This window comes from Heptranchias perlo, chromosome 13 (assembly GCF_035084215.1).
Source record: "Heptranchias perlo isolate sHepPer1 chromosome 13, sHepPer1.hap1, whole genome shotgun sequence".
Classification (NCBI taxonomy): domain Eukaryota; kingdom Metazoa; phylum Chordata; class Chondrichthyes; order Hexanchiformes; family Hexanchidae; genus Heptranchias; species Heptranchias perlo.
Window position 1 is genome coordinate 18,910,059 of NC_090337.1, and position 19,219 is coordinate 18,929,277.

Sequence of the window (19,219 nt, forward strand, 5' to 3'; positions counted from 1 at the left end):
TGGAATGCTGCTTGAAGGTAAATCCTCAGGCCTCACAAAAATCTCGTCCTGCCTGTGCAGGGGCCATTGGGCACGGGGTAATAGCGGATCGCGCTACCCCTGCCCAATAATAGGCCTTATCCAATTTTTTTTCCCCCCATGATCTCTAATGTGCCAGTCCCAGCTCAGTAATGGCTGAGAAATTCCTCTTACCCGTAACTACTTCCTGGTATTAGAGGTCAGCACTGGCATCATGGTTGTGAAGGAATGTGCAGATCTGGTTTGCCTGCTCTGCTGGATTATATAAAGAATGACCAGGGGCTACAAATAAAATACAATCTCAGTACTGATGGGAGCCTCTGTGTTCACCTCCCCGCTGAACCATCAGCGTGAAACCTTTGACACAGAGGGGTAGATTTTCAACGCCCCCCAGATATAAAACTGGTGTTACGGATTGGCTGCTCGTTATGGAAACTGCTGGATTTTTATTTCCATTGAAATGCCAGTTTTACAGCCAGATGGCAAGTTGAAATCTACCCCGGAGTGACCAGCCTTCTAAGCCAAAGAGGGACAGCACGAATGCAAGGGAACAAATAAGAATGGGGTGTAGGTTCTGTAGAATTAGAAATTCAGTTAGGCCCGCTTTTGGGCCTGAAACAGCATGTGCCAGAAGTCGGAGGCCCGAGGCTGTTCCAAAATTGGGTTTTGGGCCTCATCGGCATAATTCCAGCAAGCTGCGGGCGCCAGTCAGACGTCCAGTGGTAGCTTGTTGGTTTCCAGCACACCAATTTGGGACAGCTATCAGGTTGTCAGCGACCCTCAGCTGGTCCTGGGAGGGGAGGGGCACTTTTGCTCCTCCTGGCTTCACATTAAGGTGTCGAAAGTGAAGGTGAGCCTGGCTGGCGCATGCTCCCCTCAGTGCAAACAAATTTCTGAGAGGGGTCCTGAAACATGTGTTAGGCCCTTCATTAGCACATACAAGGAGCCAAATGCTTACTTCAAGCGGTCACCAGTGATGCCTGAATATTGGCAGACCCAATATGGCATCGGACATTTTTCAGGCTCCCTTTGAGTGCAGGACAGAACCCTGCAAAATTGTTCGCATTTATCCTCATTTTACGCCTGTAAAATGGGCTCAATTTCTCCTTTACAGTGAAATAGACAGTGTCACTCAGTTATCAGATTCCTTCAGAGTTTAGAACGTACCAATACATCCAGGTGGGCCAGGAGATCCAGGAGATCCACTTTGTCCTTCAGGCCCTGGTGGACCCGGAAATCCACGATCACCCTTTACGGGTGTTGTCACAACCAAGAATGGTAACCCTTTCGGACCTAAGATCAAACATTTTTCATTATAATTAATGAACCACCAACAAAATTGTGAGAACGCATAGGCCCCGAGTTTCCCTGGATCGCACTTGTGCAGAAATTACTGGCGTAAAACAGGTGCAATGAGGACAAATTCAGCAGTGGGAAGGTCAATGCTCAATTTACATGTGTGCCCGGGCCACTGTTAATTCAGCAGGGCCTTTTTTTTAGGTGGCCATGGCGGCTGCCTGAAATGAGCGCACGCCTCATTTTGATATTGAAATGAAACTTCTGTGGCAATTTCTGGACCTGTTTGCGAAATTCGTTACAAACAGTCGGAGCTTGCGTTGTACTTGGACGCACCTGTTGTCCTCGGACGGTGTCTGAGCTGGCCGAAATTGGTAAGGCCCTGATTACAATTTAGGAAAGTCCTCAGACCTCTCTATTCTGGCACGCCTTGTTTGTGCATCTCGCATATTGCGCCCGGGTTTGGGCCCTAATGAATTTAGGCCTCCGTGTCTCTTAACAGAAACACTTCCTCCATTGTCTGATCCAGAAAACCCAGGAAAAATCCATGCTGAAGAACACTAAAAAAGCTGTATATTCCGTTAACTTTGATTCATCCATGCAACTTTCTTTAACATCAGGCCTGAATGGGCGAAAGGAATGTTGAGTGATACTTCCACCCAAACATCAGAAGATTCAGTGTGGTATCTAATGCCCTTCTGAGGCAACCACCCATGATCAATTAAAATGAACATTGCAATCATACAACCCAATCACAAACTCAAAACTGGCAAATTTTCATTGGAATCTGGGTGAGAGCCATATCCAATCAATTTCACACTACCCACAAGCCTGACTCCTACTGGTGGTACTGATACTGTTGGCCAGAACATTTCAGCTACTGCTTCCATGACATTTTTCGTGTGATTTAAATATTCCTGAAAATCCTTGTTGAGATGAAGGCAATTAGGCAAGAGAACTTAGCCCGGATTTTCTAAAGTACTGTGTGAAGAGCGATTAGAAAAAGTGAGATCTCATGGGATTTTAGGTTAGCTATTACATTGGATAAGTTGAAATCATATGAACGGAGGGTTACTGCTAATGGAAGTGAATCTGCTCAAGGCTTGGTTGCAAGTGAAGGCCCACAAGGTTCTCTATTGAGATTGTTACTTTTTATCATTTTCATTACTGATCTAGATGAGGGCCTAAGTAGAACCCTTCTTAAATTTCCCAATGATACAAAAATGTAAGCAGGTAGTAGTAATCCAGACAAAATCAATAGGTTGCAGGACAACTTAGATAAGGTACATATTTCATTTAATATGGACAAATGTCCCACAAATTGGTGAGCTCCCAATCAGAGGTGGTTTGGGCATCTGAAGCTATCCCAAAATATTATGAGGCTGATCCTGGAAATTAAGGCAGGGTCAATGCTCAAGATGTTGAGCAGCCAAATCACGCCCTGTCCCACATCTAGGCGGGCTCACTTTCAATCAGATAATCTAGGCTTCAGTGTCATTCTTCTCATTACCAGTGAACTGGAGAATACCAGAATGACAACCTTGTAACTTCGATACCTTACGTTGAAGGGGGATGTTACCACCTACTTGTGGAGTTTTCTCATTCTTTAAACCTGGAACAGGCAGTTCAATGAAAACTCCAGCACACTGCAACAGACACTTACATGCCTTGGCATGAGCTTTTACAATATGTGTCTAAAAGGACGTTAAAATGAATATCAAAAATTAAAAAGAACTAATAACATCAGATGGGATATTATCACTGTCACCCTGCTCTTTTCATAAATATGATATCTTGCAATACATTTCAGTTCGTGACCCAATGACTTTAATATTTCCTCCCCCATTCTTTGCTCCCATTAATCTGTAAAGTTACCTGGATGCCCAGGTGGTCCTGGTGGTCCTGTGTCTCCTTTCTGACCTCGGACACCATTGTCACCTTGTGCACCTGCAACAGAAAGATTATTAAAATTAGAATCCATCAGAACCTGAAGAATACCTGTCCATTCATTAAGACATTGAACCGTACTATATTTTTTTCCTACCTCCAATGTGTAATTTCAGTGCAATTGGAAACTGTGGCCCAGAAGTTCCTGGAAAGTTTCGGTGTGACTATGGCGTAAGGACTGCGTTATACCAAGGAAATTTGTGCGTATTTGATTTACACGGTTTTGTGCAAAGATATAATTATGCATGAGTTTCCTTTATAGTTTGTGCCACTTTCTTGATACGTCCACTGAAATCCTCTACAGCTCATTTACATAGCTTCTCTAACCCCCTCGCAACATGTTTCCTGGATTTACGCGAATAATGCGCTAATGTCGATCTACACCCGAAAATTTAGGCGCAGCACGGACCAAAGTAATCTGATATCGCGTAACTGAGATTTCTGGAGTTTTATAGTGATTTTCTTTTAAGATTTCCAGTCTCAGTGCACCTGAAATCTTTTGGACCCCTGACCCCTCACCCACTTGTTCAGAATGGCCTTCCCAACGGGTGTACCCCATTCTGCATAATAATGACAGAGAAAGAGGAGCAGCAGAGGCAAGTGAGGCACCATGATTGAAGGTACTGACAGAGTGAATTCACTAGCACAGCAATGCAATGGCCGGGATGTTCCTCAGTGCTACTCCCACTCCGCCGGCGTTACTTTGCGGGAAGTGCAGAGGAAAATCCATTTATGAAATTCCCGGCATATAGTCAAAGACTGCAGGCTTTGTTTATCCTAACAAAAAGAAAACAAAAAGTGTAGCAGAAATCCACTCTGGGCTGAAACTGTTTTTAAAAAGAGCCTAGGTGGTTCATTGTGTGGCCTGGAGACTTTATGAAGTTAAGCTGAGTCTTTTCAACATTGCTGCAGGATGATATAAAGCCAAACCAAGAGGCCGTCCATATTTTTCCCAGGAAGAAGAAAGTGTCTGCAGCCTTAAACATGGAAGTGCTCAGTAATTTGAAATTTGCCAAAGTCAAACATAGTAAAAGAAGTTTGAATGTGTCAGTCTGGATATTCCAGCCTATGCATGCAAAACATTGCAAATTTACTGGTCAGTGGAACTGTACCAACATCCAGCAACACACCCAGCATGGTATAACCTTGGTCTTTGGAGTGTGCTTTGCAATAATAACTAAGGAATCCTTAGTTACAAAAGTTATTAGGGTAAGCTATTAAGTACATGAGGGAGAAAGGAATAGAAGGATATGTTGTTTGGGTTAGATGAAGTAAATGGAACGGGAGGAGAGATTTACTAGAATGATTCCAGGGATGAGGGACTTTAGTTACATGGACAGACTGGAGAAGCTGGGGTTGTCCTCCTTGGAACAGAAACAGTTGAGAGGAGATATGATAGAGGTATTCAAAATCATGAAGGGTCGAGACAGAGTAGATAGAGAGAAACTGTTTCCATTGGCGGAGGGTCAAGGACCAGAGGACATAGATTTAAGGTGATTGGCAAAAGAACCAAAGGTGACATGAGGAAAAACTTTTTTACACAGCAAGTGGTTAGGATCTGGAATGCACTGCCCGAAGGGGTGCTGGAGGCAGATTCAATCATAGCCTTCAAAAGGGAACTGGATAAGTACTTGAAAGGAAAAAATTTGCAGGGCTATGGGGAAAGGGCAGGGGAGTGGTTGGGCCGAACGGCCTGTTTCTATGCTGTAAATTCCATGTAATTATTGACATTAAACTACCAATTTTAAATTTGCTATAATTATTCATTCATAGATATGAATTATATGAAAATTAAATATTAAATTGGTATAGATGAAGTTACAGAAATTAATTCATTGTGTATTAAATTATGGCACAAGCCTGTTCTGTGAAGTAATGTTAATCTCCAGCATAGAACCTATTCCATACATACATAGGGCACAATTTTCACCTTCTGCGCGTGACGATTAATTGGCGAGTGAATCGTCTGCCAGTTATAAAACCCACCTCATTTCATTTCCTTTGAAATCAGTGAAAATGATAATCGGGCAGGTTCTTTAACAGGTGGGCGATCCGCTCTGCTAGTCTACCACCCAAGCAGTCAAGGTGGAAATGATATCCCCGTAGGGTGAAAAGATACATTGATATTAATGCTGCAAGCACACATCAATGTTCTTCAGGCAGGAAGTTTCAGGGAAATCTGCAAATAACGACTCATCATTGCAAATTCATGCTGGAGTTGTAGTATTTATCAGAAATGACAACAATATTAAATATAGCAGAATCACAAATGTTCCTGGGCAATACCTGGGAACCCTGGGTTACCGGTTGAACCCCTCTCGCCTTTGGGACCTTGACGTGAAACACCAGGAACTCCCTGCAGAATTGAAGGAAAAGTGGTGTCAAAAAACATAGGGCTAGAAATTGGGCCGTCTAGCCCATTGTTTTGAGCTACACGGCCTCTCAAACATCCAAGAACGCATCTTAGCCTCATGTGCACTCTTGTAGTGTGACATGCACCAGATGCTATCTTAGTAAAGGGTTTAGCGCATGCACAAATAATGAACACCGGCAACATGTAAAGTAAGGAGAAAATGCGTTCGATCAGTGCGCAATGCTGATTTAAAATGATAGACGCCATTTTGGGACTTAACGCTCCACTCAATGCATTGTCTTAACCACGACCATCTGAACATGTCTTAGATGGCCTGGAGGAACCCCACCAGCGCTATTTAAAGGGACCATGCAGCATTTGCAGTTAGTTGGTGGATTATTGCTTCTGGCTGCTGATGCATTTGTAACTGTTTTTGGAGGTCTCCTATGCGTGAATACTAGGATGAGGGGACATAGCCTAACATTTAGAGCCAGGACATGCAGGAGTCAAGTTAGGAAATACTTCTACACAGAAAGGGTAGGAGAAGTTTGGAACTCTCTTCTGCAAATGGCAGTTGATGCTAGCTCAATTGTGAATTTTAAATTTGAGATTGATAGATTTCTGTGAACCAACGGTATTAAGGGATATTAAGGCGGGTATATGGAGTTACGTCACAGATCAACCATGATCTCAGTGAATGGCAGAACAGGCTTGAGGGGCTAATTTGCTGCCTCCAGTTATGCGCCTTCTCCTTCTCCTGCAAGAAAGTGGGACATGTGTCTGGGTGATGTGCCTGTCATGGCTGAATAGCTGCCAGTGTGTATGGCCTGTGAGTTGTGGGCGTGCGGCTTGCTACAGTGGTAATGTGTAAGGATGAAAGGAAGTATCTGATTGGAAGAATTGAGTACTGATTGAAAGAGTTTGTTGGTATGTGGGTGATGGGGGGTGTAGTGTGTGGAGCAGTGTATGCGGCTAGTGGTGCAGTTGGTAGGAGATGCCACTTGACAGTTGACCTCGTGGTGCTATGCGCCTGGCATTGACTTCGTCCTCTGCTGCTTTTTGAGCATATGTCTGGAGGGCCTCTTCCACCACCCCCCCACCCAAACTGTGGATATAGGACTCCTTTTGTCCACCTCTTGCGCCAAGGCCCCTAGTGCATCAGCAGGGAACCTTGGTGCACGCACTCTCGCTGGCCTGGTACCAACTCGGACCGGCAGATTGGTGAGGTCTGGCATGTAGATTGGAGGATGTGGGATTTAGTAGTGCACAACCTTTATTTAATATTTTAACATCAGTTTGTAAACATAGGGATGGGACCTGAATCTGTGTTTTACATGTGCGATGTCTGATTTCCGTTCAGACTCTGTGCAGACAGCAGACTATTATTTTTAGCAAATAACAGGTACCAGCTACCTTTACAAGATTTTGGCAGGCTGTCAGAGAGACAGCCTGCCTTTAAGAGATTTGGGCTCCCCTGCTGGTGGAAAGTGTGAATGTCGTGGAATCGTAGTGACAATGCCTGGATTTTTCGCATGCATAAGGTAAGTTCTATGGTAGTACGAATGTCTCGTCTCATCTGCGATGCGTTGACCGGGCGCGGGTTAATCGCGCAATGCGATGCCTGCCCCAGTTTTTGGGGGTTAACCAATGTAACCCCATAGAGTGTAATTTTCTGACTGGTGGGGTGGGAACACCTGTCCACCATCAGAAAATCACTTCTACATACACTAAAGTGAACATGATTTAATTATTCCACTCTCTTACAGGTTATTACATGTTCTTCCTATTTACCATTGATGATATGCACATTCAAGCTGTATATGTGGTTGGGAGTGAAAATACCACTGATGTAATTACCTTTACATGTATCTGTCATGGATGTATATCCTCTGCTAAATTTATAAGGATATCAAAAAATGACAACTACTTTTTGTATGTCCCTACCTCACTCCAAACTCTGCTGAAACCCTCAATCACACTTTTGTCATCTCAAGGCTTGATTTTTCCAATGCTCTCTTTTTGGCTTCCCAAGCTCCATCATACATAAACTCCAACTCACTCCCAACTCTGCCACTCAGATCCCACATAATATCAAGCCCCGCACACCATCAACCTTGTCCTTCTCAACCTCCATTGATTGCCCAACCCTTAACTCTCACCAGTCACTGAAGGAGGATCTCAGATGTATTTAGGAAATTGGAGGGAAATCCTGGAAGCATAGAATAGGCGGAAAGGGGATCTTGGGAACTTGGAACAGGCAGCACTTGCTCGGATTCTGCTCTGGGTTTTGGGTGTGATCTTCAAGAATTCAGGTTTGGGGACTGTGTGCTGAAGTGTCCCCCATCGACCATATTGGGAGAGCACTGTGTGGCAGAATAGGTAGGAAAACAGTCCTTTCACCAATGGGACTTGTAATTGAATCCAGCCCATGCTGATGGGATGAAAGTCTCCTCTCACGCTGTTGGTTGTAAAGGCCCAAAGTTTTGGCAAGCTGAACCCAGTTGCTAGTGAGCACAGAGCCACAGCACAAAACCGTTCACGATTTAGCACAAACTAGTAATCTCATTCAGAGAGACTAAGTTGGGAAAGTGAAAAATTAATATGGTGCTGTGGAATTAACAAATTTCAACTTTTAGAACTCGGTCAATATTAAGCACTGCCAGCAAAGACTCCTCAGCTGTACCAGTGTGACATTTCAGTTTTACTAAGAAAACACAACAACTTCATATCATCGTACCATAGTAGGTACAGCACAGGAGGAGGCCATTCAGCCCATCGTGCCTGTGTCGGCTCTTTGAAAGAGCTATCCAATTAGTTCTATTCCCCAGCTCTTTCCCCATAGCCCTGTAAATATTTTCCCTTCAAGTATTTATCCAATTCCCTTTTGAAAGTTACTATTGAATCTGCTTCCACCTCCCTTTCAGGCAGTGCATTCCAGATCACATCAACTCGTTGCATAAAAACATGTTTCCTCGTGTCACCTCTAGCTCTTTTGCCGATCACCTTTAATCTGTGTCCTCTGGGTTACCATAAGAACATAAGAACATAAGAAATAGGAGCAGGAGTAGGCCATATGGCTCCTTGAGCCTGCTCCGCCATTCAATAAGATCACAGCTGATCTTCTGCCTCAACTCCACTTTCTCGCCCGATCCCCATATCCTTTGATTCCCCTAGAGCCCAAAAATCTATCTATCTCAGCCTTGAATATACTCAACGACTGAGCATCCACAGCCCTCTGCAGTAGAGAATTCCAAAGATTCACAACCCTCTGAGTGAAGAAATTCCTCCCCATCTCATTCAGAAATAGCTGATCCCTTATTCTGAGACTATGCCCCCTAGTTCTAGATTCTCCAGCCAGGGGAAACAACCTCTCAGCATCTACCCTGTCAAGCTCCCTCAGAATCTTATATGTTGCAATGAAATCACCTCTCATTCTTCTAAACTCCAGGGTATAGGCCCATTTTACTCAATCTCTCCTCATAGAACAACCCTCTCATTCCAGAAATCAATCTAGTAAACCTTCGTTGTACTGCCTCTAAGGCAAGTATATCCTTCCTTAGATAAGGAGACCAAAACTGTACACAGTACTCCAATTGTGGTCTCACCAAAGCCCTGTACAGTTACAGCAAGACTTCCTTACTCTTGTACTCCAATCCCCTTGCAATAAAGGCCAACATGCCATTAGCCTTCCTAATTGCTTGCTGTACGGGCATGCTAACTTTCTGTGTTTCTTGTACGAGGACACGCAAATCTCTCTAAATGCCAACATTCAATAGTTTCTCAACATTAAAAAAATATTCTGTTTTTCTGTTCTTCCTACCAAAGTGAATAACCTCACATTTCCCCACATTATACTCCATCTGCCACTTTCTTGCCTGCTCATTTAACCTGTCTATATCCCTTTGCAGACTGTATGTGTCCTCCTCACAGCTTATTTTCCCACCTAGCTTTGCATCATCAGCAAACTTGGATACATTACACTCGGGTCTCTTCATCTAAGTCATTAATATTGATTGTAAATAGCTGAGGCCCAAGCACTGATCCTGCGGCACCCCACTAGTTACAGCCTGCCAACCTGAGAATGACCCGTTTATCTCTACTCTCTATTTTCTGTCTGTTAGCCAATCCTCTATCCTAGCTAATATATTACCCCCAACCCCATGAGCCTTTATCTTGCGTAGCAACCTTTTATGTGGCATCATAGCGAATGTATTTTGAAAATCCGAATATACTACTTCCACTGGTTCCCCGTTATCTACCTTGCTAGTCACATCCTCAAAAAACTCTAATAGATTTGTCAAATGCGATTTCCCTTTCTTAAAACCATGTTGACTCTGCCTACCGACCCTTCTGCCACTGGAAACAGTTTCTCCTTATTTACTCTGTCAAAACCAGTCATGATTTTGAACACCTCTATCAAATCTCCACTTAACCTTCTCTGTTCTAAGGAGAACAACCCCAGCTTCTCCAGTCTCTCCAAGTAGCTGAAGTCCCTAATCCCTGGCACCAGTCTAGTAAATCTCTTCTGCGCCCTCTGTACTTTCTGCATCCAGCCTGGTTCTTTACTGTATTATGAACCTTACATATGTCATAAGCCTCCTTTTGCTATTTAATTTTAATCTCTATATCTTTAGTCATCTAGGGAGCTCTAGTTCTACTCTGTACCCGAACCAACTCCTCCTTGAAAGTTTCCCATTGTTCAATTACTGTTTTGCCTACCAATTTTTGATTCCAATCCACCTGAGCAAGATCCCTTTTTAACTCACTGAAATTTGCCCTCCTCCAGTTTCACGTTTGATTGTTCCTTGTCCTTTTCCATAACTATTCTAAACCTAATGATATTACGATCACTTTTCCCCAAATGCTCCCCCACTGAAACATGCTCCACTTCATTCCCCAGAACTAGATCAAGCACTGTTTCCTTCTTTGTTGGGCTGGAAACACACTGTTCCAGAAAATTCTCTTGAACACATTTCAGGAATTCCTCCCCCTCTTTGCTCTTTACACCATTACTGTCCCAGTCTATATTGGGATAATTGAAGTTCCCCATTATCACTACTCTATAGTTCTTGCATCTTTCTGTAATTTGACTGCAAATGTTCTCCTCTATAACCTTCCCACTGTTGGTGAACTATAGTATACACCCAGTAGCAAAATAGTTCCTCTATTGTTCCTTAATTCTAACCAAATAGATTCTGTCTTTGACCCCTCAACTATATCATTCCTTTACAATGCTATGAGTTTCTTTGATCAATACTGCTACCCCCATCCTTTCTTTCCTTGTATTCATATGAAGTCTTTAACGTAGAAAAACACCACAAGGTGCTTCACAGAGGCTTAATCAAAAAAATGGACACTTAGCCAAAGAAGGAGTTAATAGTTGGGGGGGGGGGGGGCGGCGGTGAACAAAAGATTGGTCAAAGAGATGGTTTTTGAGGAGAGTTTTAAAGGGGGAGATGGATTGGAAGAGGGGTTTAGGGAGGGAATTCCAGAGTTTGGGGCCTAGGCAGTTGAACATAAGAACAGAAGAAATAGGAGCAGGAGTCATCGTCTCGGTCCTAAATGGCTGACCCCTTATCTTGAGTCTATGCCCCCTAGTTCTAGACTCTCCAGTCAGGGGAAACAGCCTCTCAGCATCTGCCCTGTCAAGCCCTCTAAGAATTTTATACGTTTCAATGAGATCACCTCTCATTCTTCTAAACTCCAGAGAGTATAGGCCCATTCTACTCAATCTCTTCTCATAGATCAACCCTCTCTTCCCAGGAATCAGTCTATTGAACCTTCGTTGCACCCCATCTAATGCAAGTATATCCTTCCTTAGGTAAGGAGACCAAAACTGTACACAGTACCCCAGATGTGGTCTCACCAGTGCCCTATACAATTGCAGCAAGACCTCCTTACTCTTATACCCCAACCCTCCTGCAATGAAGGCTAACATACCATTTGCCTTCCTAAGAAGGCACGGTCACTAAAAGTGGGGCGAAGGGAGGAGGGTGGGGGTGCGGGGGATGCACATGAGGCCAGGGTCAGAGGAATGGAAAGTTCGAGGGCAGGTTGTAGGGCTGGAGGAGGTTACAGAGGTAGAGAAGAATGAGGCCATGAGGTCATTTAAACACAAGGATGAGTATTTTAAATTTGAGACTTTGGGGGATTGGGATTTGTTTCGGAATAAGCAGCCATCTTTCCTGACCTATCTAGAGTGAGGCTGTCAACTTTAGGGGAGATTTTCTGTTTCAGCACTCTGGATGCACCCCAGGAAATTGCACATTCCATCCATTAATTTGGATGCAATTTCCCTGATATGTCCTCCAGGCATGTGCCCAGAGTGCAAACATTTCCTTTATTGTTAATTGTTGCTGAAGTACGGGGAGTTTGGTGTTGTGGGTCCACACCTAGGTTCAGGACATTCAACTTAATTTAATAAAAGGGGAAATTTTCTGACTTCCCCCTTCTGGCAGTGCTGCATATTAGAAATTTGGACATGTGTCGCACACCATTTTATGACCATTAATTTAATGCATGCATCCGAACAATGAAAATAAACGATCACCCCATCACCCTAGGCTCGTTTCTAGAGGTGAAGATACATAGTACCTCACTGCAACATCTGGTGCCTCATTATGATATTATCTGCTGCTGTTGCGATTGCAACTGGATGGGCTGCAAAAGTCCACCATTTGTTTTGTTTTAACCCCACTAAGAGTAGGCTTAACAGGTCGTAAATGGTATTGTGCCTTCCGTCACAACCATAAAAAACACACACAAGAAAGTGCCAAACTAGATTTTTTTACAAATTCCTTACTGGTTGTCCTTTTGCACCTGGATCACCTCTGTCACCTGAGTAGCCTGGAACTCCTGGGAAACCAGGTGAGCCTTTATCCCCTTTTAGACAATCAGGCCCTGGTAATCCAAGTAATCCTTTTGGTCCACAATTACCTAAATATAGAGAGGGGACCAATTTACTCAGAGAAGAATATTTTCCACTTCATTTTATATAGTTTATATATATATATATATATATATCTATTTTATTCACACATACACACACATTTATACCAAAAATAGAATGTATCAAATAATACTCATCAGGAAGAACAATGGTGACAGGGCAGGTTGAGAAAGTGGTTAAAAAAGCATATGGGATCCTGGGCTTTATAAATAGAGATATAGGGCCTGATATTAGGAGGGAGGCGGGTTGGCAGCGGGGGGTCGACTGGGCGCGTGGGTAACCCGCCCAGTGAATTCGGGGTGCTCCGCATGCGATCGCAGCCTAATTGAAGGCACTTACCTTGGCTTCCGGGTTTCCCGTTGCAGACCTGCGCAGCAGGCGCACTGCGCACCCGCATCACAGGCTGTCAGCAGGAAGGGCCCTATTTAAAAGGGCAGTCCTCCAATGCTCCTCCTGCAGCAAAGAACCAAAATAATTGAATGGAGCAGGCCAGAGGCAAGGCTGCTCCAAGGTCTTCTGACTCCTCACTCCAGGTGCTGCTTGATTGGGTGAGGAGTATGAGGGAAACGTTGTTCCATCAGATGGGAAGAGGTGGCCTCCCTCTGCCACCAAGAAGGCCTGGCTCGAGGTGGCAGAGGAGGTCAGCAGCAGCAGCAATGTTGGCCAAACCTGGGTCCAGTACAGGAAGCGCTTTAATGATCTAACAACGTCGGCCAAAGTGAGTATACTTACGCATTCTCCCACACTCTGTCTTCCACATCACCTCCACCACCACACAACTCCTTCTGCACTGCCACCACAACGCTCCCGCATCACTCCTCACATCCACTCAACCATCATCCTCACCTTGCCTGCACTTACTCACCGCCCCAGTTCCCATTCAAACACTACCACGCAACCCAATTCTCATACAATCTCATGGTTATGTCTCAAACGCAACCCCCCATGCATCTCCCTCATGGTCACCCCCACCCACACCAATGCATGCAGCGGGTCACTATGCAACCATCACTCAATCACGCCTCTCTGTGTTTTGCCTTGATCGGAGGAGAGATGCCAGAATGCCCAGGAGAGAGCAAGGACTGGAGGGGGCCCGCCACACTAAGTGGTCCTAACGGACGTGGAGCAGCAGGCAATGCAAATAAACCGCATGCTGGAATGCCTGTCCGTGGCGGACGCCAAGACTGGGAGCGCACAAGCGGCTGGTGACAGAAATCTAACACTCAGCACTCATGATAGTGAATGATCTTAACATCACTTGGCATCTGCAGCACCTCAACATCTGTCCACATGCTTAATATTGCTTTCTGTTCTCTTGCAGGGCCATCTGTGACCACCGTGTCTGAGGAGGGCGATTCCTCAGACGACCTGCCGGCCTCTGAGGGGGCATCGTCATATCTAAGCCAGCCATCCACCAGCGCAGATACACACACCTTGGTGGGTCCCTGTCCTCCATTAGTTGGTCTTGCACATGGTGAGTCACCACGCACATGTGAGCACGAGCAGACCCTGGTGGCAGGAGCAGCCGTGGAGAGTCTGCGTCGGTGGAAGCACTCTTCTCCAGGCTCTGCTCAGCTGGACCCAGATGCTGAACCCTGGGGGACAGCCATGAAAAGGAGAGTCATCGAGGGGCAGCAGCACATTGCCGAGGTACTGGAACAGTTGCCATGTGCACTCTCCACAATCGCGCAGAGGATGGAGGAGTCCAACTCCTGCATGAGTGGAATACTGTCACAGGGATGTGAAGGCATCTCTGAGATAGTGTCGCGGGTAGGTGCGGGAATGTCTGCGATGGAGGAAAGGTTAGCCTCCATCGAGCTTCAAGCACGACTCAATGAGTCCATTCAGGCCCTGACAACGGCCGTTCGGATTCAGGGTGAGCAACATTCTGCCGCCGTAAACAGGCTGACAGATACTTTACAGCTGGCCTTCCAAGGTTTCACACAAGTCCTCCAAACTGTCGTCCAGCAGGGTGGAAGGAGTGATGTGGGCCTGGCCCAGGAGAGGCATGATGGCGAAAGGGGACATGGAAGTGGGGAAACCACTCAATGCGCGCCGACATCTCACCCGTTGCCCCCCTCTCAACCACTACCCGCAATGCTGCCTCCTTTCTAGGTGGCCGTGTCTGCCCCTGCACAGGTGCAGGTGGAGCAGTCTTTGGAGGGGCCCTCACGGGCACCGAAACCCATAGGTCGTCTGTGCAAAGCATCTCATCGGTTCAGGGCATGGACAAGAGCAACCTGCCACTACCTCTGCTGAAGCCTCAGGGGTAGCACCACGTACGGGTTCCCGTAAACGTAAGGCTAAAGTTTTGTGAGCACAAAGGGGATGCACAAGGGTGTATGACGGAATGTCATGTTTGTTTTGCCAACCACATTAAAAATTGTTATCACCACTACTGCCACGTCTTTGCAAATCTTATCTGGTTTGTGCAATAATTCCCTTTCCTGAGGATCACCATGAAGACCCACACCTGATGCCACCCATTGTGTCACTGCAGAGTGGGTGTAGGTGTATTTGCAGGGCTCTTTTGTGCAGATGACTGAGAGACGCCGGCGATGTCCCCGATGGCACCCTGGAAGGATATGGAGGAGAAGTTGTTGAGGGCAGTGGTGACTTTGACAGTGACAGGTAAGAAGATGGTCCTCGGGCCAGCTGGGAGCAGCTCGGCATCAAGGAGGCTGTATATGTCCGCGACTACATGTTGAGTGATTCTGAGCCTCCGTGTGCACTGCTCCTCAGGGAGGTCCAGGAAGCTGAGCCTCGGTCTGTAGACCCTGTGGCGAGGGTAGTGCCTGCTGCGACGGATCTCTCTCTGTGGTTGCCCTCCCTCCTGCTATGCAGGTGGATGTGTCACAGCACTGTGTTGTGGAGCTCCACGTATCAGAGGTGGACGGCGTGGCCATGATTGCAGCTATGGCAGCCCCCATCTGCAAGATGTAAGTTTGAGGGGTTCCGCAAGGTAGGTAAATGTGTCTGCACACTGGGGTTGAGGTTCCAAGTTTGTGAATTTTTGTGTTAGGAGGAGGGTGGTGGAGGCCAAACTTTGTCCAAAGTGACAGAGTGGCCTCCTGCAATGAGTGAGGGTCTCCTGTCAAATGGACCTTTGCAGCTCCCACAGGCTGGTGGCTGCAACATATCCATTTCAACTGGGAGTGTTTCCTCCAGTACGGGAAACACGCTCAGTTGACATGAAAATTCCACCCCTCCTAAAATATCCTCCCAATCAGGTGTGCAAACGACCTGAATTATGCAATTAATTGGTTTAAGTGGGATCCCGCCGGCTTTAATTGCCGGTGGGAGTCCTGCATTCGGGGGCTGTGCGCGCATCTAAGTGCATCATTGGGGAACCCGGAAGTGGGCGGGTTGGAGCCAAGTTCCGGACCCGCCCTGGGAATCCCGAATTTTTGCAGCCCTCCGGCCACGAACGCAACCGCTCGGCCATCCGAAAATCGACCCCATAGAGTACAAAAGCAAGGAGGTTATGATGAACCTTTATGGTTGTGATGTTAAGGTTATGCTAAACCTTTATAAAACACTGGTTCGGCCACAACTGGAGTATTGTGTCCAGTTCTGGGCACTGCACTTTAGGAAGGATGTGAAGGCCTTAGAGAGGGTGGAGAAGAGATTTACTAGAATGATTCCAGGGATGAGGGACTTCAGTTATGTGCATAGACTGGAGAAGCTGAGGTTGTTCTTAGAGCAGAGAAGGTTGAGAGGAGATTTGGTAGAGGTATTCAAAATCATGAAGGATCTGGACAGAGTAGATAGACAGAGACTCTTCCCATTGGCAGAGGGGTCAAGAACCAGAGGACATAGATTTAAGGTAATTAGCAAAAGAACCAAAGTCGACATGAGGTAAAACTTTTTTACACAGCGAGTGGCTGTGATCTGGAATGCACTGCCTGAGGGAGTGGTGGAGGCAGATTCAATCGGGAATTGGATAAGTACTTGAAGGGAAAAAATTTGCAGGGCTACGGGGATAGGGTGGGGGAGTGGGACTAACTGGATTGCTCTTGCAGAGAGCCGGCACGGACTCAATGGGCCAAATGGCCTCCTTCCATGCTGTAGCCTTTCTATGATTCTATGTTTCTTTTCCAGTTGATTTAGAAATCCTACAATATTTTGAATTGTTTTAACTGATTTTGGTTAACAACTACACTGCCATTAATATAGTAAAGACATGAGATATAAACTATCCAATTAAAATGGTTCATTGCATTCACAGCCATGATAACAACGACGCAACCAATGAAACCAATGTTAATCTCATGCTGCTGAAGTAATTTCTGAAGCAATCTGGCAATGTTGCACACTCTACAGCATCATGATGGAAGTCAGCCTTGGGTTTAATAGTATTTAAAACTCTTTCTCTTATCTAATCAGTTTGTACTTGTATCCTTGACATAAATATAACAGCTGTGAATTTTCACTTCAGCATTCACATTTGGAAGATCACAGGCTGGGAGTGTGGAATTTCCCAATATGCGCTCCCAGCCTGTGTCAGAAGTGCTGATGCAGAAAATCCCAGCCGCCATATATAAATATACAGGGAATACTGTTACTCCATGAATTTAAAGTGCTCATATGGCTGAATCAAATGGCCTCCCTTTGTGCTGAAATTTCCATGATACTATAATCCACACTGAGGAGCCATCTTGAGCGGCCTCCAGTGCTCCCTTTCACGATCACTGATTAGGCCGCTCAATGCTTGGTACAAATGGGCAGAGTGTGCTCCACCCATTTGTACCTGAAAATTGCAATTGGGGCCCTCTAACACACAAAGGACCCTGATTTGCATATTTAAGCAGCCTCCTACAAGAATCAGGCAGGCGGACTTCTTGCCCATTTACAAAATTGCATTAATGAGGCCGCCAAGCTACCCCCTCCCCCCACAATTTTCAACTGCTAGCTGCCAGTTTCTAGTGAAAATCGCCCCCAATGCCTTTTGGGTGGGAGAACAATTGGAAAAAAATAAAGTGACATATTCATGGTGTGAGAGTTTACCTGCAGCCCCAGGGGTGCCTTGAAGACCTTTGTTTCCTCTGGGACCCTGAATACTCATTCCGGCAGGACCAGGTGGCCCAGGTTCACCAGAGGGTCCAGGAGGCCCACGAAGACCTGGGTCACCTATTGGACCAGGAGGACCTGGTTTACTCTCATCACCAGGAAGTCCCATATCACCTTTGAGACCTGTATGAATTTAAGAACAATATTAATTTCAGGCAATGTGAAAAATGCCTTGGTGTTTTGGAGGTAATTTTCCGAGCACTCACTGGCAGTAGGAATCTTTTCTGCCAGCAGCACATGTCAATAACTGAAATCCACGGATGGAAGATTGTGGACAACAGGCCTGGAATTTTCCAATATGCACTGCCAGTGGGTGAGGTTCCTTGCTGCCGCCATATACTCGGAAAATGACCCACTTACATTGTATTGGTGCAACGTTATACATGTATATTTTAATCTGACCTGGTGGGCCTGGTGGGCCCTCTTGGCCTTTATATCCTCTTCCAGGAAAACCTGTATAGGGAGCGAGAGAGAGAGAGAGGGTCTGTGCTTAGTTTGAACAGCAGCAAAATCACCAAAGCTTGACTTTCTGAATTATTATAACTTTAAACTGAAACATTAAATGTGAATGACTTTAATTTTCACTGCTGGTTGTTAATTGGTTCTTGTCTTTGGGCAACAAACATCAGTGAGAAATACCAGTGGGTGATAGAATGTGGTTTCCTTCATCCTTAAAGATATATCGTGAAACAAATGCCGTTTGTATGTTTTGGATTAGAATCACGGGCCTTTCAGCCTAACCAGTCTATATTGGTCTTTATCCTCCACACGAGCAGTAGTCCTATGTGCCCATCCTGTTCCTATATCCTCCTTTCTTTGAACCACTTACCTAACCTAGTTTAAAATGTGGATGAGGTTTTTGCTTTAAAACTCTAACTCCAGTATTGCCTCACAATCCTCCGTGTAAATAAAGTGCTCTCTGATCTAAATCTCTTATATTTAATCTTGTATCAGTAAACGATTGCTCTTTGGGTTACAGAGGTGATCAATGGTCTGCAATAGTGCCCTCAGCCTCAAGTTTCAGGCTTTATAGCATACTGTCAATCACGTTTGTAGCTGTTTGTTATGACCCTCAACTGTGATCAATATTTGTATAATATTTACGATGAATATAGTGTATAATCACAGCTTGGAGTCTATTTTGTCCTCTTCCAAATGTGCAGGAACAATTTTTAATGTATAAAGAAAACTGTTGCATAACTTTAGTTTTTTCTTTTAACCAAATGAAAAATTAATATTCTGACACCTAGTGCTCAATTTTGAAACGGAGCCGGGAATGGGGCGGGGTGGGGGTGGGGGTTTAAATTTGAGGTCGGGAAACCCAATAGTACGGGTTTCCCGCACGTCCTTACGATTTTGACGTAAGGACGTCTTTTATTTTGTTTTGTCGGTTTCCTGTCCGACTGACCGGCTGATTGACAGGCTGGTCTCAGTCGGACGGGAGACCAACCAGGGAGAGGACATCTGCAGGTAAGTCTGCAGGTAAGTCTTTGTTTGCATGGAGGGGGAGGGGGAGGGGGAACGGAGGGCATAGGTGGGCAAGAGGCATAGGTGGGCATAGCTGGGCACGGGTGGGCAAGGGCGGG

The 19,219-nt window shown here is 45.4% G+C and overlaps 1 protein-coding gene across 1 annotated transcript in view; it reads right to left on the bottom strand.

Moving 5' to 3' along the window:
• Positions 1-19,219, bottom strand: part of LOC137331357 (collagen alpha-5(IV) chain-like) — a 195,496-nt gene that overhangs the window by 11,393 nt on the left and 164,884 nt on the right. The window contains exons 41-46 of the mRNA XM_067995103.1: positions 18,036-18,086; positions 17,571-17,756; positions 12,417-12,550; positions 5,548-5,617; positions 3,190-3,261; positions 1,186-1,311 (exon numbers count right to left, since the gene is read on the bottom strand). Of these exons, the coding sequence (XP_067851204.1) occupies positions 1,186-1,311; positions 3,190-3,261; positions 5,548-5,617; positions 12,417-12,550; positions 17,571-17,756; positions 18,036-18,086 (639 nt within the window). The remainder of the gene's footprint in view (positions 1-1,185; positions 1,312-3,189; positions 3,262-5,547; positions 5,618-12,416; positions 12,551-17,570; positions 17,757-18,035; positions 18,087-19,219) is intronic.